Source organism: Amblyomma mixtum, chromosome 8 (genome assembly GCF_055824585.1).
Source record: "Amblyomma mixtum isolate Tamu chromosome 8, ASM5582458v1, whole genome shotgun sequence".
In the NCBI taxonomy this organism is placed as follows: Eukaryota; Metazoa; Arthropoda; class Arachnida; order Ixodida; family Ixodidae; genus Amblyomma; species Amblyomma mixtum.
This window is the reverse complement of record NC_143019.1, coordinates 82,639,779-82,658,866: the sequence shown is the minus strand read 5'-3', so window position 1 is coordinate 82,658,866 and position 19,088 is coordinate 82,639,779. Positions and strand designations below refer to the sequence as shown.

The 19,088-nt window shown below is 45.9% G+C and overlaps 1 protein-coding gene across 1 annotated transcript in view; it reads left to right on the top strand.

The window, feature by feature from the left end:
- The window catches only part of LOC149333225 (carotenoid isomerooxygenase-like), a 37,982-nt gene extending 19,220 nt beyond the window's left edge, over positions 1 to 18,762 (top strand). The window contains exon 2 of the mRNA XM_089558602.1: positions 14,081 to 18,762. Coding sequence (XP_089414728.1) covers positions 14,081 to 14,545 — 465 coding nt within the window. The 3' untranslated portion in view covers positions 14,546 to 18,762. The remainder of the gene's footprint in view (positions 1 to 14,080) is intronic.
- Positions 18,763 to 19,088: the final 326 nt, after the last annotated feature.

Sequence of the window (19,088 nt, the reverse complement as noted above, 5' to 3'; positions counted from 1 at the left end):
TGGCGGTTTCCGGAAGAGCTGCTCCACAATAGTACAGCGACATTTGCTGCGCATGGCGCTGCACGAATGCGCGTGTAGTGTCTAGATAGGAGTAGGTGAGTTGCATAAATATGGAAGTCTGCTATGGTGGGCTTGCTGCTCGCACCGCTGGCACTTGCCACGTGCCAGCGCAAGTGCCAATCTGCTCGCGGGTGCTCAAAAGCGGTGGTGTCCCTCATTGTTAGTCATGGCTGGAATTCCGCTCCGGTCAAGAATGGAGAAAATTGTGCTGCGGGCGTGCGGGGCAGCTTGGTGTATGTGAGTGATAGGGGAGCTTTGGGAGCGGGCGAGCGTAGTGTATGTGTGTGTGAGAGAGAGAGAGCGCGGTCGCCCTCTCCCGAAGTGCGCGCCTCACGTGTCAGGTCGCCGGCAACTTTCGCGGTCCTTCCCACTGGCTGTATCGCCTCGCGTATGGAAATACAAGCAGGTGGGAAGGTTTTCCCTCTCTCTCTACCGTTTTTTTTCCCTTCACTGTCATCTCGCTTTCCATTTCCATCCCCCAGCTCAGGTGCTTCTAGACATGATAGCAGATGCCGGCGCTGGCAAGAATCCTTTTACCTTCTTTTTCATTTACAATAAAAACCACTTACTACTACTACTCAGGATAGTTCCGTGAACACGAGGGGCCGAGAGCTTCTGGTGAAATTTATTGGAAACCGGTATGAAGTCCTTTGGCTGGGTGGTCTGTGGATGACATTGGTGAAAACATTTTGTCTAAGAGCTATTTTTCAGCAGATTTCGAAGCCCTCTCAGCAACACCATCAAGGACTTCAGGATAATTCAGCAAGGTTATGTGGGAAGCAGGTTTTACATCGCGAATTGTTTTTTGACCTGGTTTACAAAGCGGGGAACATAATATGACGTTAGTGTCGATCCGTATTCACAAATTAGAAGAAAGACCATAAATATTTTCAAAATGGTGCTCGTCTACCTGATAAACATTTACGACCAGATTTTCATTAGCGTGGTTATGAAAAAACCCTAATTGGAAGGGTCCGGAACTCTACATTTTACCAGATCTGACGAACGCTTCAGCCTCTTGCCCAGGACGGTTCCTCATGCTTGTTTACAAAAAAGCATACCGCAGCAGCATGCTTGCATTGTCTTCGCATTCCGGCCTTGAAATAGCATTTGCCACAGCGGTTGCTTTTGTGTGCATGGTCATGAAACGTGAAAAAAATCTGCCATCATTTACACACACATCTATTTTCCTCAATATTTCATGACATTCTAAGATATTGGGAGTAGGCATTGCTCTGGCTGAATGTAACTTCTAAGTCAAAATGTTTGCTTGCACATGAATGAGCACATATAGCGATGGCTCTGCAAATAAAGTGTTCCCGCATGCGCGGTAATCTCTTCAGCTTCGCATATCTGTTTAGAGGCACTTTATGCTCGCATAAAGATTGTGTTTATTATTATTAGCGCAAAACGTAACAAAACCCCATTGTATTGGCCTCGAATTTCAAGTTGATTCACTTAGGACACACACTTTCTGTCACTTCCCCATGGAGGTAGTTTTCATTGACAATCTGCTCCACTGAGTGCACGTGATCAATTAGCAATTTTCGCTCCTTCAAGTTGACAGAAAAAAAAATGTTTTCACTATTTTCTGGGACACACATCTTAGGCTCTACATTTTTCTCACCTGAAAAAGAAAAAAAAACGCGACTGCGCATACAGATTTGCAGGCAGGCCAACACGTGCAAAGAAAACTGGCTTCCTTCAAGACACACGTCATCAACGCACGTGCTTCTGGTCCGAAGGGCAAAACATGCGCCGTACCGAGAAGGCTCACACTGGGAGAAGGAGGCTGCCAGGCGTTTGGAATCAGGGAACAAAGCTGGTGGGGGAGTGCTCGGCACCTGAAAAACCGGTTCAGAACCGAAATTCGACGATTTTGCCCATCGGGGCACACCTTTTTGACGTCACACTGTTTACATCAGGGAGAGGTCTATTATGAGGCACCGGCCGGATTCACTGGCGCCTGGAGCGCGCTCCTGCCACCCGGCCTAAGTCATTCAGCGCAAGCGTTTCCCCTCTTCTATCCTGTGAGGGCCGGCGAGGCGTCTCGAATCGGGCTAAAAAGGCGGTGAAGGAGCCCTCGGGACCAACAACACCGGCTCAGAACCAAAAGTTGTCACTTCTGCCAACCGGACCACAACTTTTTGACGTCACGCTGTTTACAATAGGGAGGGGGTTTCACAATTCTGCGAAGCTGATGTTTTGCGAAGGCGATTGAAATGCGGCCGTTCCAATCCAAGCTTCTTCTGCAGCCAAGGCCAGGCTAGAAAGAGGAGACAGACCTGTGTGCCTCTGCTGCGGGGAGTGGGTACAACTTGTCAGGGCGCACCCGCCCTGGGCGCAGTGGGGTTTGTAATAAAAATTTTTAGCGCGGCACCCAACCCTTGCTCTCACCGTCGTGGTGAAGCGGTGCGTTGCGCGCTTCTTTCCAGGAACGACGCTTGCTCCGTCAACAACTGCGGGGGGTGGGGGGAACGTACACTGCCAGTAGCCTTTATGCGCTCGCAGTTACATGCGTGGTCCTGACAGTCAACAGACTCGAGCGACAAGACGCGGTCAGGTTCGCCAGCGTAGCCTTGTAAAGTGCACTGGGGAAGGCGTGTCCACAGATGACTCACCCCTTTCATTTCTGCCTATTGAAGCCAGCACTGCCCGTTACTGCTCTGGAGACCACCTGCACCCACAATTATAAATGCTTTTTGGCAGAAAACATTCAAGGGCGTTCAGGCAACCCTGCAAACGCGTTTCTGAAGAACGGCAGATTGGGCTACTTGGAGTTGATACATAGGGATTGAGTGGACAACAGCCCTGCCAGACACTGACACAGAATAAGATGAGACACACAGAAGGAGCCTCCTTGTACGTCGTCTTTTTCTCTGTGAGTGTCTGGTATCGCTGTTGTACCACTAACATAAAACGTGCTCCGCCTGGCGGCCGCTAGGAGGGTACGCTAATCGAAAACTTGGCATAATGCAATACAGTAAGCCGTTAGTACTGGCTCGAGTATCCGAACTGCTGACATGATAGTACCAACACAGCAGCTTTTTTTTTTCTCTGCCTGCTCATGGATACAGCTGCGGACATATAACAAGACGAAAATAGCTACACACACACAAATACGCGAGGCCTTGCGCGAGTGCGTTTGTTGAGTCCATGTGGAGAAAGAAAACAAAGCAGTGTGCAGGGGCGTTATTGTTCATTTCCCCTATCCCCCTAGCTGACAGAGTCCCATTATCTAAAAGCGACCGTCCACCCGGAAAGACGTGTAGTCGATTTTTTTTTTTCGGCAGCAGTGAAGAGAAATCAGGGCTGAGAGCCTACATGTTGCGCCGCCGGGGTGGGGGGTCTGTATGCGCTGCAGGAAATCTAGAAATCTGAGTTTACCGTAGGAACTTCGTCCAGCGTACTTGTATACACGTGACGATAAAAAGTTATAATTTCTGAAAATGAAGTGGCATCATGTTTGAGTTGTAACTGCTACATTTTGATAGTTTTCAAACGCAATTTAGTGACTTTTCAAAAATGGTTTACTGTGTATGATCGTACACGGCAAAGATATTTTTGAAACCGTACCATTTTCCGTGTTTGAATGTGTTTGTGCGCGTGCGTGGGGGGATTTATACCCCTGTCACACGGCAACTTTAGTGATACTTTCACGAAGCGCACTCCCCATGAACGAATGGCACTTTCATTGCGTTGTCACATGGCAAAAAGAGGTGCTATTTGGAAATGATGATAGTGACGATGGGTGTTGCAGGTAGTGACGATCGGTGCTGCAGCACATTGTGAAAATTAGTTTGTTTTCGCAAATATTTGCAAAATATGTCATAGCAGATGTAATTGCTTTCGCGTCTGATCGCATGCTGTTATCTAAGAAAACATCACGAGCCTGAGATTAGCAATATCTCTGCTACACGGGCGTTTCAAATACCTTCCAACCGAGTGTCATTCGAGTCGGATGTCGCCTTGTGCAGCTGCACGAACTATTCAATGGCATTTGGCTGACATACTATCAAGTCAATGGAGCTCCGCGAAGGCATTCGAGATTTTGGAATGCCCTCGAGTCACGAACACGGCCCGCACTGACGTCGCCATCCCTTCGCTCCGCCAATAACAGAGGGCGAGTGCACACCAGTACTCCTTTTTACAGCGCTGTATGCAAACAGCTATGTTTGTTCGCGTGAGGTAAAACGAGAGCTACGCTTTTGTTTTATTAATCCTATTTGTGTACCTGTTGTTCCTTTGCTTGTTTATGCAGCGCGACAACTTTGTAGAAACCACCGATGTGATCGCGCGCCTCGGAAACATTCGGTGGCCGGATTGCTGACATCGCGTAGGACCGACGCTTCTAATTGTCCCTGCTTTCTCCGATGTGATATTCAATTTTGAATCGCTTTATCCTGAAGTACGTTCGATGGCGAAATAAAACGTCCTTATTCCTAATCCACAAGCGACGCCGGTGACTGCTGCTGGCTGCCCAAGAGCGCGGCAGTCTGGGTCCGACCAGAGCTTTCCTTTCATTGCATGTGCATCCTGCACTGTGAAAATAGTCGATATTAGGTCACCGTTGTGAAAACTTCATTTGTTGGCCATTTGCATTCCCCAAAACGTGAATTCGCGTTCGACGGTTGCGGAAATTGCACACACGAAACCTGCGGAATCGTTAGACCTATCGCGGAAAGGGGTCGTCGTCACTGGCAGAGCGAGAGTAGCTCTATTCAGGTATGTACATTATATTTAGTTGCTCATTACCAAAAAAAAAGTTCGCACTAAGAACCAGAATAAAAAATAAAACTTTATTTACAGCGGAGCACGGCTGCTGAGACTACACACTCGCCGATATCACAAAACGATATCACAAAAGCAGGAACGTTGCCTCGTGTGGCAACAAAATGCAGTTCCAATGAATGGATGGAAATGCTATGCTAAGGCCACAGTAGGGAGAAACCTGACGCGATTGTAATGAGTACTTATTAGCTCTTGCCAGCTATGTCCCGCAGTCTCCAGTGGAAGTTTCGCAGCCAGTGTTTCCTTTTCGTTTTTCGAACCTTGGTGGTGGTAGTAGTTTATTTGACAATAAAAAGTGAACGAAAAGAATGTTGCCGGCTGCGGCCCTAAGCGCTTTCGGGATTTTTGTTATCATACACGGATGCGCGGGCGGAAAAAAAGAAAATCAGCATTACTTGCAACGTATCTCAACGTCACAGACTACCTCTCCGCAGCTACTGACCCAACGACTTGAACGCAATATGTTTGTACCATTCTGATATGCCTTATTCTGCCCATTTTCTCTTATTTACTGTTACCATATCAGCTGTCTCTTAGAATTCTACATAGCACTGGCAGTGTGTGAGTAAAAAATAAAAACACTCGCCATGCTTCGAAATCTCGGGTTGATGTTTCACTGCTGGTGTTTTTCCTGTAATTGCGAAATAAACGTTTGTATGGTGAACGGGAATCAATAGCACACAAGCTACGCGCCACGCGCCTTTGACCGCAGAAAAGGCTGTGACAACACGCATGGCAACAACCCTTTGAAACCAAGAGGTCATCTACTATTCCGCTGCATCCATTTCGACATCATCCATAGTTTTACGAAGGCCATAGCCCATAGATGTCTTGTGGCCCTTTGTTATGGATGCCAGTGGAACCTACGAAGCTTTATTTTGTAATATTGCTTGCCGTGGCTGCCGCTGCTAGTCATCAAAATATTTGTCAGGGTCGTGAGAAAAGAATAACTATAAAACAACGTGTACAACTCTGGAAAAAATGGAAACAAAATATAATTTCTGTAAATGTCACAGATATAGAGACTTCGTGTTCAGGAAAGTAAAAACAGCGCTAAATTCTACACAAAACACACAGAAAGACGGACAGGACGGGCGCTGACTCCAACTGAACACAATGTCACATCAACTAGCCCCGCAAAAGGTCACATTCGAAATAGTGCCTCCTAAAAAAGAATCGCCAGGTACCACGGCAGGGCCGCCAAGGGGTGGGTAGGGACGAAAGAAGCAGTACCCGTGTGCCAAACACGTTCGAGCGCGGTCGTCATTGTCATGGCGTTTATCCCCCTCCGTGACTAACCGCCTCCTTCTGCCACAACGCGAGGGAGAGGAGGTCAAGGTAACGCAGAGAGGAGGACCAGACCGTCTCGAAGGAGCGCTTTTTCGCTTCCACGGACAAGTGGAGCCGCCCTGGTGGTTCAACTAACGTCTTGTCCAAGATGGCCGCCGTGGTACCCCCGCCTTAAACCCCATAAACTAAACCAAACCAAGCACCCTATATAATGCACCACTGTCCACCACATTCAACTCAATAATAAGGTGGACTATGTTGAGCAATTTGGAAGCATACTCACTCACGGTATCGAAGTACTGCGACCTGGCTTCTTTGTCCCACTGCGTCGAGGCTGACGGTGGGCGGATGGGCAGCCGCTTAGCTAGGGTGCGTAACGGGGAACGGGCAGGTGGTTGATGCTTAGAGTTTCTTACTATTACCTAGAGGTAAAGCTGGCGGCGCTGGACTTCAGCTACCATGGACGCTCAAAGCATCATGGGGCGGTGAGCTACTTGTTGCGAGATAGTCGTAGTTTTTCAGGAACACGGAGTGTCATTACTAAGATGCTTCATTCCAAAAACGCTGTTCGGGTATGCGCAGACGACTTTCGCGCGAACGCAGTGTGCAAAAGCTATAGTAGTGAAAACGCGACGACAAACGACGCCAATAAAAGGTTTTACTTTTCCGAAATGCCATTAAAAAACCTCTCAAAGTATCTAAGCAACAACATTTTTTTTAAAACATATTTACTTTTAAAAGTGCGCCTGTTAATTATGAAATATTAGTTTTTGTAGTGTTCATCACTTGGCCAATAGGAAAGCTAGTCATCTCATATTTTGGGCAAACTTTGCACTTAAATGCTTTTCTGCTCCTTTGTTGCAATCATTAGACAAGATATTGAATGTTAGGACATTGGTAGTTATCGAACAGCTTTATTTTTCTATTATTCTTTGGCCAAAAGTTGTAGTTCTGCAGACGGTAGCTCGCCGCCCCATGATGCTTTGAGCGCCCATGGTGGCTGAAGTGGTCTCGAGGGGCCTCCAAGCAAACTCCCATAGACGGGCCGCCAGCTTTCCCTCTAGGTAATAGTAAGAAACTACTTGGGTTGATGCCTGTGGAGGGGAGATGAGGATCCTCGTTCGGTCTCGAGGCTCCACTTCAGTCGACATAAGATTTCCGGAGAAATAGGGGTGGAAAGGGGGGGGGGGGTGCAGCCCTGCTTTCGGAGTAAAGCTGTTTAAAGGGAAGCTGAAACGGTTTTTTGAGAATTCGAGGTTATTCAAGAATTCGAATCTATCAAGCTTCTAGACAAACCCTGCAAAGTATTTTTGAACTAGCATTTAAAATGGTGACATAATCGTCGATTAAAACCGCGAAGATGTTGAGGCTTCTCCTAAATACGTTGGAGAAGTGTGAGGAAACTCGGCAGTGACGTCATTATCGCCGAAACTTCGGATGTCCGCTGCTTACGCCTGCATGCTGCTGTGCGTCGTCAGGTGGCGGCAAACAATGAATCGTGAGCTTCACCTTCGATGACGTCGGTTTTCTTCCATGAAATAAACCTTTCTTCGCTGTAAACGTAGTGCCGTCATGCGTGACGTCATTATCGGGGCCTCCGCCCGTCGCTGTGCACTCCAGAGAAGCCTGAACGCCGACGACGACTTTATTCGGCGATTACGCCACCATTTCAAATGCTAGAGCAAAACGATTTCGCAGTCTTTACCAGAACATTTCGCACATTCGGCAACCTTAAACTCATGGAATTCTAAAACCGCTTCAGTTGCCCTTTAACTGTCTCTTTAACTTATCAGGACATTGCAACACATTACAAATCACGTACATTTATCGTCGTTTTCTATGATTTAAAATTCTCCGTAGCCTCGCTGTCTATACCACTCAGCATTCTTCAACGAGTAGTTATCGAACCTCGATTTCCAGCTCGTGCACGCTTTTCTAACGAAATAAACTCTATGCTGTTTAACTAAACTCGTTATCGCATAAACGTTACAATATTCGTTGTGATTCCTGCTACTAAACGACTTCTTATGCATTTCGTTAGCAGTGCTTCCTCTGTAGATTCCGGCTACAATGCAACCCTTCGAAACAGCCCTCCGCCGTCCTAGAATATAAACGGTTGTCTGAATGCATGATTTCAAGGATTCATATTGAGGGGCGGATTAAAAACGAGGGCAGCCCGTATCACAGGACCGAGAATTTAATTTTATGCACAAAAAAGCACTGACCTGCTTTTCTTTAGACTGAAAACAATAAAAAAAAGTGTTGCCCAAATGGCACCTGCCCCATGCTGCCGCTAAAGAAATTTTAGAAACAATTTACAGATTAGGAGATTAAGAATTGAAGGGCACACATAAGCTGCTCTTAAGGGAACGACGCGATAGAGTAATGGTTTTATTCAATTCCCATATATGCTGATGGTCATACTCTACATTACAATCATACATCCCTAGGACTGCTTATACCCCTTCTGGCGTTACCAGGTACAGGATTCTTGGACAAAATTTTGAAAATCTCGAAAACGTAAAGTGCTGATACAGAAATATCGAAAGTAACGACCTATTCTTCCGGTATGTAAAAAAATACTTCTTTTATAGTGTTTCCATCGCTCGCATCGAGCAATCAGGACTGCCATTTTTACTAGGGTGGAAATTTGGGCAAGTCGGTATTGATCCATAACAAGAGTAGCGCAAAACCAGGACGACGGACACAAGGGGAGAGAACACACACCAACAAAACAGGCGCTATGTGTTGTTGGTGTGTGTTCTCTCCCCTTGTGTCCGTCCTCCTGGTTTTGCGCTACTCTTGTTATGGCCATTTTTACGACAGCGAAGTGCTTTTGAAGATAGCAAAAACGTTCAAAGCAAAAAACTCAAGCCGGCCTGCGGCAGATCTCCGGATATATTCATTCATTCATTTTATTTGTTTTTCACAACATGACGTACACATTGTGAAAGGGGCCAAGAAGAAAAGCCGTTCCTTTACGGCTTGAAAAAAAATCTTGGTCCCCCCTGGCATTGACAGCAACGAAGCAACACAATCCAGAAACAAATGTACAGAACAAAATGTACAGATATATACAGAAACAAACAAAATTATAACTTGGCATTTTTATGAAAGATTCATTGTTATAGCCAAATCTTACTATATATACAAACATTGCGCCCATAAACACCTTGTCAAATGCTTTTGACCAACATTTTTGGGTATGTGCAGCAGTAAAGCGATGCGCCACTGCCCTGCGATGGCATGTGCTCCCAGTTGTGGGCCTTGTGCGACCCAGGTTGCTCTTTGCGAGTGACAAGTCATTAATTTATCTGCTACCTGCTACGGGGGGCAGTTTGCTCACTGTCAGGTGGGCAGGTTGTGATGGCGCCACAAGGTCACGTGACCTAGGTGCCCCACCTGCCTCCTAGGTTGCTTTCAGTGGATTTTTCGCAAATTTTTCGATCACGCCCAACAACGTCGACGACGCCGACGCGGCGGATTTTCTGCTACACGAGCTCCTCAACGCTATCGCGTTGCAACTAAAGCTTGACGGTGCAAGAGCAGCACCCTGTAGCTCCCCTGGCGCTCAGAGGCGAAATTGTCGAGCTCTTCGCTCTTCGTGTGAAACGTGCCTCAGCGTATTATTTCTATTGTTGTTCTCGTAACAATAAGCGCCACATTATCGCACTGTGAGACATTGCGCTCTTCGCAAAGGCAACCAATTAATAAACTCCACTTGTCACAGACTTTGAATTGTCGAATTCAGTATGGGAAGCCCACTTACTACGAACTTCGGATATGACGAACGCATTTCGTGACTGTCAGGTTCGTTATAAATGAGCTTCACTGTGCTACTCTATTTTATGTTTGCGGAGGAAGTCCCCTGACGAATTTTAGGCGCCGTACTGTCTGCGGCTCCTATGTTTACTTCATACATTGCGAGTAGCATGCAAGACCTTTCCACCCCACGTAACAAAGAAAATGCGCTACCCAAAGACGTTCCCGTAAGTAAAATGCTCTTTTTGTTTCACAGCATACTTGCCGCCTTGTTGGAAGAAATTTCACCTTCTTAATTAGGTAATAACACCAAATTCTCCTGTTACCTAATCTTGGATCTGCATATATAAACAGCTAGCATCTCTTAAGCTAGGCGCATATATCGCGACCCGCCATGCTTGACGGCCGTCCGAGGCTCGTGAGGCAACCATGGAATGAGATTTCCCCACCCTGATCCAGCCTGAAAGCGGGCGGCGGCAATATTACAGAGGCTAGCCCCTATAGCAACATGTATGACCCCTAGATCGTTCGATCCTGGAGAGATGCCTGGCTGAGGATGGCATCCCTCATCACCACTGTCTCGGAGCATAGGGTTAGCACAACTCCCTCACTACACTTTACTCCCCTCCAGCCCTTCACATCCGCAGTGAAATCTGCCACTCGATTAAGGCGATCGAGCTAAGTCCTATTCTTCCCATGTATTTTATATAATGTACCGGTACACATATCTCAAAAGCGAATAGCGACACTGACTATCTACATATATCGTTTTCATCAGTGAATTGTGATTTTCTACTGAGCCAAAACTACGTAGCACAATTAGAACAGTAATTGTGTATGATAATGTTTTTCATTACGACTAGAAAAAAGTTCCTTGCACTGGCATGCATCCGGTACAGTAGAGGCATTTCCACACGATTATTTAAAGTTCAGGCCAAAAATCGGCCTTGTCGTTCGTCTCGTTTTGCGAATAATGGCACCGTTTAAGAAACAAACCGTTTTAGAGAATTGCTTTCAAGATTTCAGGTTTTACTGCGAAGCTTCACTGTCTCTTAAAACCTGTCCACCGATTTATTTCATAGCCAGAAACTGTGTACTCATCATTCAACTAGCCTTTGTGTCTCTTTACCATACGTTTACACCCTGTGATTGTTTTCACCTGTTGTATTGGTCGGCCCCCAAAGCAAACTCGACGCCGGTCAACTTCTTTTAGCCAGAGAACTGTGTTACTGCTTCAGGTTAGCCCAAAGGCCTCTAAACCATGCCTCTTGCTGTGTTGCAGTAGTTGAGTGTTAAGAGCATCTATGGCGTCCTTTTTGCCTCACGTATGAGAAGGAGTTTTTGGAGCTTGCTCCCAGATGATGTGACTGAAGGATCAAGAGGCTAAGACACGTTCTAAGAAACAAATAAAGTTTAAAAAAATGGAGGTTAAGAGCGCTAACATTGCTGCCAGATAAGTTTTTACACCTACTGAACTTAGAAACTTTCAATTCACATTGCGGAACTGTGGTGAAAAGGTAAAACACTTTTTCAACTAGAAAGGAGCCCTGGCTGCTCGCTTCCTCCATTTAAAAACTAATACTTAAGGGAAATGCACTGAGCGCTATTAAGTCCCTTTGTATAAAATGCGTAGAAAAGAATCTACTGTATCTGACTTCAAAAGTGCAACAAAAAAATTTATTCTTATCTGTTTTTTCTTTCTTATCTTGTCCCCTGTAATAGACGGCGACACTGTTACGTATTACAGCGGCACCTCACGACATAGGATGGAACGACAATGTCACGTTTTGCGAAATATCACTAGATGGCAGCAGCGTTCCGTCGCTATATCCTCTCAACATAACGCGTGCTTCGATTCTTGTGGTGGTTTTACCGCTCGTGGCATGTGGAACTGTGGAACTTATTTCTGCCTCGCTTTGTTAAGTGGATGCATGATCTCCACTCAAGGCGGCACAGCTTGTCCAACAGTTTCGTTTTGTTATCCCGTCAGGCAAGTGGACGTTATCAAAAGCGGGCGAATGCAGGAGAAAAATTCCCCTTTCGTGGGAAGAGGATTTCTTCCAACCGAAACTGATTTTCAATTTTCGAACCACAGCATATCAGGGGTAGTCAAATAAAGAGAAGATGTCGCTTTGGGATAGACTAGAGGGTGAGGAACCGGTTCTAAATCTAATTCGTGCAATTTTTTTAAATACAATGAGTGTGTGGAAAACTTATAACAACTAAAGTGCCCCAGCTTAAATTTCGACAGGTGAACAAAAACACGGATATTAGTATGGATTTTTCTATATTTTCTTGTGAAGAGATAGACTTGTACAACGATGCAGCTTCTGCCATTCTATTCCTGTATGAGGTGTACTCTTGTAGTGGTCATATGATGTGTCGGCAGTATTGGTGCATTCCTGTGTCGCTCTGTAAGGTGTGTACGCGTACGGGCCCATTCTGGGTCTGTAGTACGCATTCTGCATCATTGAGTATTAAAACATTAAAACTAGTCAAAACATGGCTTGAAATACGCAATCAAAACTTGTTTTTTTCGAATATTTTGCAAAATTATAGCAAGATTTAGCTGGCACAGAACCGAAGTTTACAGTGCAAAGAACCGGCACGTAATGTACAACTCTGCTAGCCTACCTAAAACTGGCACGACAATACAACAGTATATATTTCATGTTTGTATAAGGTTTCGAGAAATGATATCAGTGTTGATATATAAGATGCGCTGATTAGAGGTCAAGAAAAATTGCAACTGATATTCAGCACTAAGAAAGCATTTCTGAAACACACACAGAAAGTTTTGTAAGGCCTAAGAAGGAAGGCTATGAAAAGAATGCTGTCGACTGTTTAAATATACAGCAGTTTAAATATATGCTGTTTAAATATATACAACTGTTTAAATGCATCCAGTTACAACTACACCTGAACAATTAGAGCGTCACAAAAATGCCTAAAGATATGATGCTGAGTACGTTGGCAGCCCAGGGGGACAAAAGGTACCGTAAGCGGCTCGGTTAGCTAGAGAGAGAGTGGCTAAAGCCTGGGGCAATGGTTACAGATGAGGAGGATAACAGGAATACTGCCAAAGACTTTATTAAAAAGGCAAGGTAAAAATTCCAGCTAGCCCTACAACTGACCATGCGAACATCAAACGAAGTGTCAAGGATGTGTTTCCTGGCGCTACGGTACTTCTGTCAATTTTCCGGTTGGCATTGAAGAAGAAATGGATAGAATGAAAAAGGAAAGAAATGAAGCGGTTTATTCACATGGGAAGGCAGAGAGGTAGGCCTGAGTAATGATTCTATGGCCGGCTACTCGATACACTGAGTGGATAGCAGGCATTATGTGTATTATAGGTAACAATGAGCACCGTGAAACAGTGTGGATATACAAAAGAACATGAGCAATTTGTCGCACCACAACCGTGAGTCGCGACGCCCGACTCACACCCGAGCTGCCTGCAGAGATTTCACTATCGATAACGCTTTACGGAGGTGTCTTAGAAGCACGGTACTGCTGCATGTTTAGGAGCCTCTGCTAGATTGAGCACGCCTTTTCGCGGAAAGAACCAGTGCCTGCACCAGCTAGGCGCTGATGTGTCCTCTACAACGCAGCCTATTCACTACAAACTTCAAGAAGTGATCATAGTAAATCTAAGCAACCATTGCGTGCTGCGAAACTTAAAGCAAGTTATTCCATGAAATTAGCTGATCAGTAAGATGAAACAGAGGTTTCTACGTTCTTCTCTAGTAAGAAGCATACTACTACTTGACGCTCCGTACAGAGCTGCTGAAAGGCCTGTGAAAACAGGAAACTAGACTTTCTATGTTGCAACAGAAGTTAGTAACCTTTTTAGGCCCCCAAAGAGTGTTTATCAGGAAAAGAAATGTTTGACTAAAATAGATGATCGCTGGCTGAAAATGATGACGATTCTTGCAGCTTTTATGATGCCGGAAACAGGGATCACCAAACATCCCTGGAGGTGACACAAAGTTCTAAGGAATGCGCACGAAAGCGCGACGATGCAGTTCACTGATCGCATTACATTCCTGGGCAATGAGCAGCACTTTGTGTCATTAATCGCAATGCCGTTCAGTACGCGCAACTTACTTCCCCATGTGGGCACTAATTATTCTGGTCGTCTTCAACACTTCCAGTGAAATGCATCTTGTTTTTCCAGGTGCGGCGTTTCGTGCTCCATCTGCAGCAAGGGCCCTCTTCGGAGTCACCGCAGCTCATCCGGCCAACGCACTGCTTCTGCGAAGGCGGCCTGCGCGGAGATATGCCGCGAATCAATGAGCTCTTCAATGGTCGCCCCTACCGGTACGCGTACCTGGTGAGCCAAGCCGACGACCACCGGGAGGACGATATATTCCTTAGCAAACTGGACCTGGACTCTGGCCGGTGGCTACGCTGGCAATGCACAGACTGGGTGCCTTCGGAACCCGTAATGGTGCCAAGACCCGGCTCCGAGGTTGAAGACGACGGTGTCCTCCTCAGTCCGCTCGTCCACGCCAGCGACGAATGCCGGCGAGCTCTGGTGGTTGTCGATGCGACCACGTTCCGCCAGCTAGCTTTCGTCGAGTTCTTCACCGACTGCGCTGCCCCGGCAACCTTTCATGGTTGCTTCGTGCATGCCCCGTGAGAGGTTATAAAGAAGGTCTTGAGAAGAAAGGCTGGTTGTCTCGTGCGCAAAGAATACCTCAACAGGCCGGAAGGGAGGCAGGGAGGGTTTTAAAGCGATTGAAAATGGAATGAATGTACCGGCTTTGCCGAACGTAACAGTGCTTCGCTCACTCTTATAGTAGAGCCAATACTGCTTCCCTAAAAGTCAAAACAATTTGAAAGGTGGGTTCAATTTTTCTTGTCTTGCACTAAAGAGATTTAAAACTTGAGGGGTGGCGTAACTGCTCCGCTATTGAAACTGAGAAGCAGATTATGCATTCTGGTTACTTCTGGAGAAGATTTTACAGTCATGAACAAAATGTTTGGTGGCAGGGAAACAAAATATTCCTCCATTACCTTGTTACGCACTACGCTGGTATTCTTTCCAGCAGATAGAAAATTCATGCCGTCAGGTGCTTCCAGGGCTCTCAGAGGAAGGCCCAGCATGATCGAGAAGAACAAAATCTTTTTCCGCGCACTCGAATCTCGAAGCTCTTTAAGACAGAGAACTAGCGGCCACGTTCAGAGGCAAACAGTCATGGACCTGCCTGGATAGGTCGACCTATTTCATCTTAGACGTATGGCTTCGCCATACCGACACTGGCGCACTGCAGACGTCGTTGCGGAAGCCTTGAACGGAAGGACGATGGGACGCGCATATGCGCTGCGTTTCAGAGTTGCAGCTTGACGCACATAGCACGCTCATAGGAAGTAGAGTGTGCGTCGTCATATGTGTCTACGAAGAATAAAGAAGACTGGGTCATTTTGTACCGCCGATCATCAGCGTCGCAAAGATGAATGTGTAGGAAAACGTTTCGTTTCACACAATTTCTGCTGGTGTTCACTAAGTGTGCGTGAGCACTGATGTCCTCGATGTTCCTGCGTCCCAATAGAGCTGGGGCCCATTCTATAAGCAGCCCATTTTCCGTTGTCCACTTCGGGTCATTCGGTCCTCTGTCAGTTGTCACTCTGATATACACGTGGATTTCAAGTGTCTCTGGCAAGTGACCCAGCCAATGGGCGATTGGCGACCGGACTTTACCATTGGCTGCATGTCGCAGCCAATAGCCGCCAGTGGTCAAATCCGGTCGCTAAGAGCAGGTCAGGGTACAGACGCTCGAAAGCGGCGGGTTTATCTGAGTGACCACTGAGAAAAAGACCCAATGGATCCGAAAAAAACAACGTAAAGTGAGCAGCTTATAGAATACAGCCCCTGATCTCGACAGTACTCACTGGTCGAAATGCTTCCACTTGAGCCATCCGCTACTATAGTGCCGCAGAAAAAGACACGCTGAGTGCGCGAGCCGTGCAGCTAGTGCCAGAGCGTTTATTGAAGGAGTTAACTGGCTGCGAAATGGGCTCCGATGAAATGGCACTTGCGATTATCTCTGGAAGGCGGTGAAGTAACAGAGATAATTTCGAAAGGAAAGTGGCCGCGTTCGGTCGAATGACTGCCAATATGGCGAATGAAGGTGGCGGGAATTGCAGGCTGTGGATGTTTGCAAACTTACTTTATGTTGTGTTTCGCAACTTGTAGGGTACCAGAGGCGCTAACATCATACTAATTATCCTCTTTCTGTTGGACATTAAAAGTTTTCCTATCGTATCTACAAACGAGTGGTCGCAAAAAACTGAAAAATATGGAACGTGTAGCTTCCTGTCCATTCAGTGTGAGGTCGTTATGAATGTTGTTCCTAAACAAATAAGAGGGATATTAGATAGCCATTAGACCAAAGATGGGTCTTGCTCTGGGGAAAGTGTACTCTGACATTGTGCCATGCGCCACGTTGTAGAGATGTGCGAGAAATAAAAAGATGTTGGTGAAGCCGTTGTATATTAGACGGGTTGATTCAGTGGAAATACCACCAGCCTAGAATTCATTGCGTAAGCATGGCAACAAGATGGACCCGTGAATACATTTCTTATGCAAAATGTAAATAAAAGCTTGTAACCTTTAGGGTACCAGAGGCGCTAACATCACACTTATTCTATAGATATGTGGTGGCTAAAAACTAAGAAATATAGAACGCTAAGCTCCCTGTTCTTTCAGTGTAATGCTGCCACAAATGTTTCTAACCAAATAAGAGAAATATTAGGTACGCAATTAGACCGAAGAGTGGGCTTGCTCTGGGAAAGTGTACTTGGACATTAGGTCATGTGCCACATTGTAGAGATGTGTGAAAAATAAGAAGATGTTTAGGAAGCCTTTGCATAGCAGATGGATTGATTCAGTGGAAACATTACCAGCCAAGAATTCATTGCGTAAGAATGGCATCAAGATGGATCCGTAAATGTGCTTTATGGGCTTTAAACCTAATATGAAGAATGCAAAGCAAAACGTAGCGATTTCCCCAGGCTGCAAAAATTTACAGTAGCTAGGAAGGAACTAGAAGTAATGGGAAATTGCATGTTGGTCAAAAAGTCGTGGCAGGCCTGTATGACACAGAAATTAACAAGGCAATAAATTAAGCCAGTAACAAAGAATGTTTATCAAGCCCACAAGAAAGAAATTACTGAATGCATAAAGGTGGATTGGAGTGCTTTAGCAAGCACTGCGAAGTTATAAACAGCAGCTTAACAGCCTCCCTAAAAAGGAAAGTATATAAGCGGTTTATACTATCAGCCCTCACCTATGGTTGCCTATCTTGCAAGCCAACGAAACAAGATAATGGTAAGGGTCGCAAATCCAGTGAGGTAAAATAAACTGTTTCCTTCTTCATCAAGAAACCTTAAGAGAACCGGTTGATTTTCATATCACTTGCGAGATTGGTATTTTAGCAGCAACTGAAAGGAGGGACGAGGCTCTGGCAGGAAATGCGAAAACAAGTAAGAGGTTGTAATTTTTGTTGCTGTCCTCTTCTAGAATTACACGCGCCCACATGGAAGGATCGGCCAGTGTTTGATTACGTACGCCCAATAAACTATTACAGATATTTGAGGCTAAATGGAGGCTGCAAACATATGTGAACGAGATGAATAGAGAACTTATAGAGAACCGCAACACAAATTTTAAATAATTGACGTTCACATAGTTTCCACAATTAATGAGTTCAGTTAGCAAGGGAAACAGCCGGTTGCCGGGACCAAATCTTGAAGATACTCACAAACCTGATTCAGCGCATAACCTGTGGTGCTTGCATCGAAGGACCGAAAGACTGGAACTTAGAGGTAAGGGGAAAAGACTGAGGAATTTGAGAATTCATTGTTTCCACGTTTTTTTTTTTTGTAGTAATAACTGTGTAGGGCACTTTAGGAAGGGCTAGCAGCTAGAAGCACTGGCACTTAAGGTAAAAGTAAAAAACTGAAGCATTCACGTCTTCCTTGTACTTGACGAGGTCCAACCGGCTAATCGAGTTTGTGCCAAGCTTGACCCCCCTCGCGCTTCGCATTGCACAATAACGCCTTCATCAGTTTTCTATCTTTGGCGCGAACAAACAAGGTCAAGCAAAGCACACCATGATGGAAAGCGAGCCGGATCCGTCTGTCACATCGGAGGAAGAGCTGCGGCGACAACGAAGCATTGATGTACGACGAGAAAGAAGACGGTGTGAACCTGAGTCTACAAATCCCGAGAACGTGGATAAACGCAATGAAGAACTTGCGAATAAGCGACTGAAGCAACAGGCCACGTTAGCGGCCAAAACACCGGAACAGCAAACCATTCGCCTTCAGGAACAGCAAAATCGAAAGCGGGCAAGACAAGGGTTACTGCGTCAATAGTACCACCAATGTCTCATCGCAGAACTGAAAAACGTCAGGTAATTCCTGAATTGCGGTTGGCCATTGCCGCGTCTGCTGTGCCACCAAGTTTTAGCGAGTATTGTTCAAAATCCGTTCGGCTATCCGTGCCACGTATGCGATCGATTGTCGCGTCTCATAGATCTGGACGCAGCCAGCATCCGATATTGCGGCTTACTTTCCTCGAGATACACGTAGCCAACATGTGGCGTACAAAACATGTAAAGTTTCTCTACGTAAGCAGAAGATGGCGCTCTGTAACGTGAACAACGGCTACAAGTACCCGCCGATGCCTCCCGATTTGCCTCCGCTAAATGACGTGGCAGAACTCATGCTCTTCCCGCGTATACCCTTTATGCAGATACGTCGATTGCTGTACTCGAGCCCCGGACAATTACAATTAAATGGACCAATCCTCAACGCTCCGGCGGACACCACCCTACTACTGCTGCGGCTAGTGCTGCTGCTACTACTACTACTACTACTACTACTACTACTACTACTACTACTACTACTACTAGTGTGCTTTCGCACAATAATTCATGCTTAGCAACGCTACACCACCCGAAAATTTCTTTTTGTTCACAGTGATAACTGTACGAGTTGATTTCACAATGATGAGCGGTGCAACTTTCGAATGTCATCGCCGAAAACTCCCACCTGGACGTGCTCCCCGACATAAATAATGTCCAGGAGAGCCCGCAAACTGGCCCTTCTTTGAATCTTCAGGCTCACTTAAAGAATTCTGAATGGACTTGAGAGAGAAAACTATTCTTCATGCATAT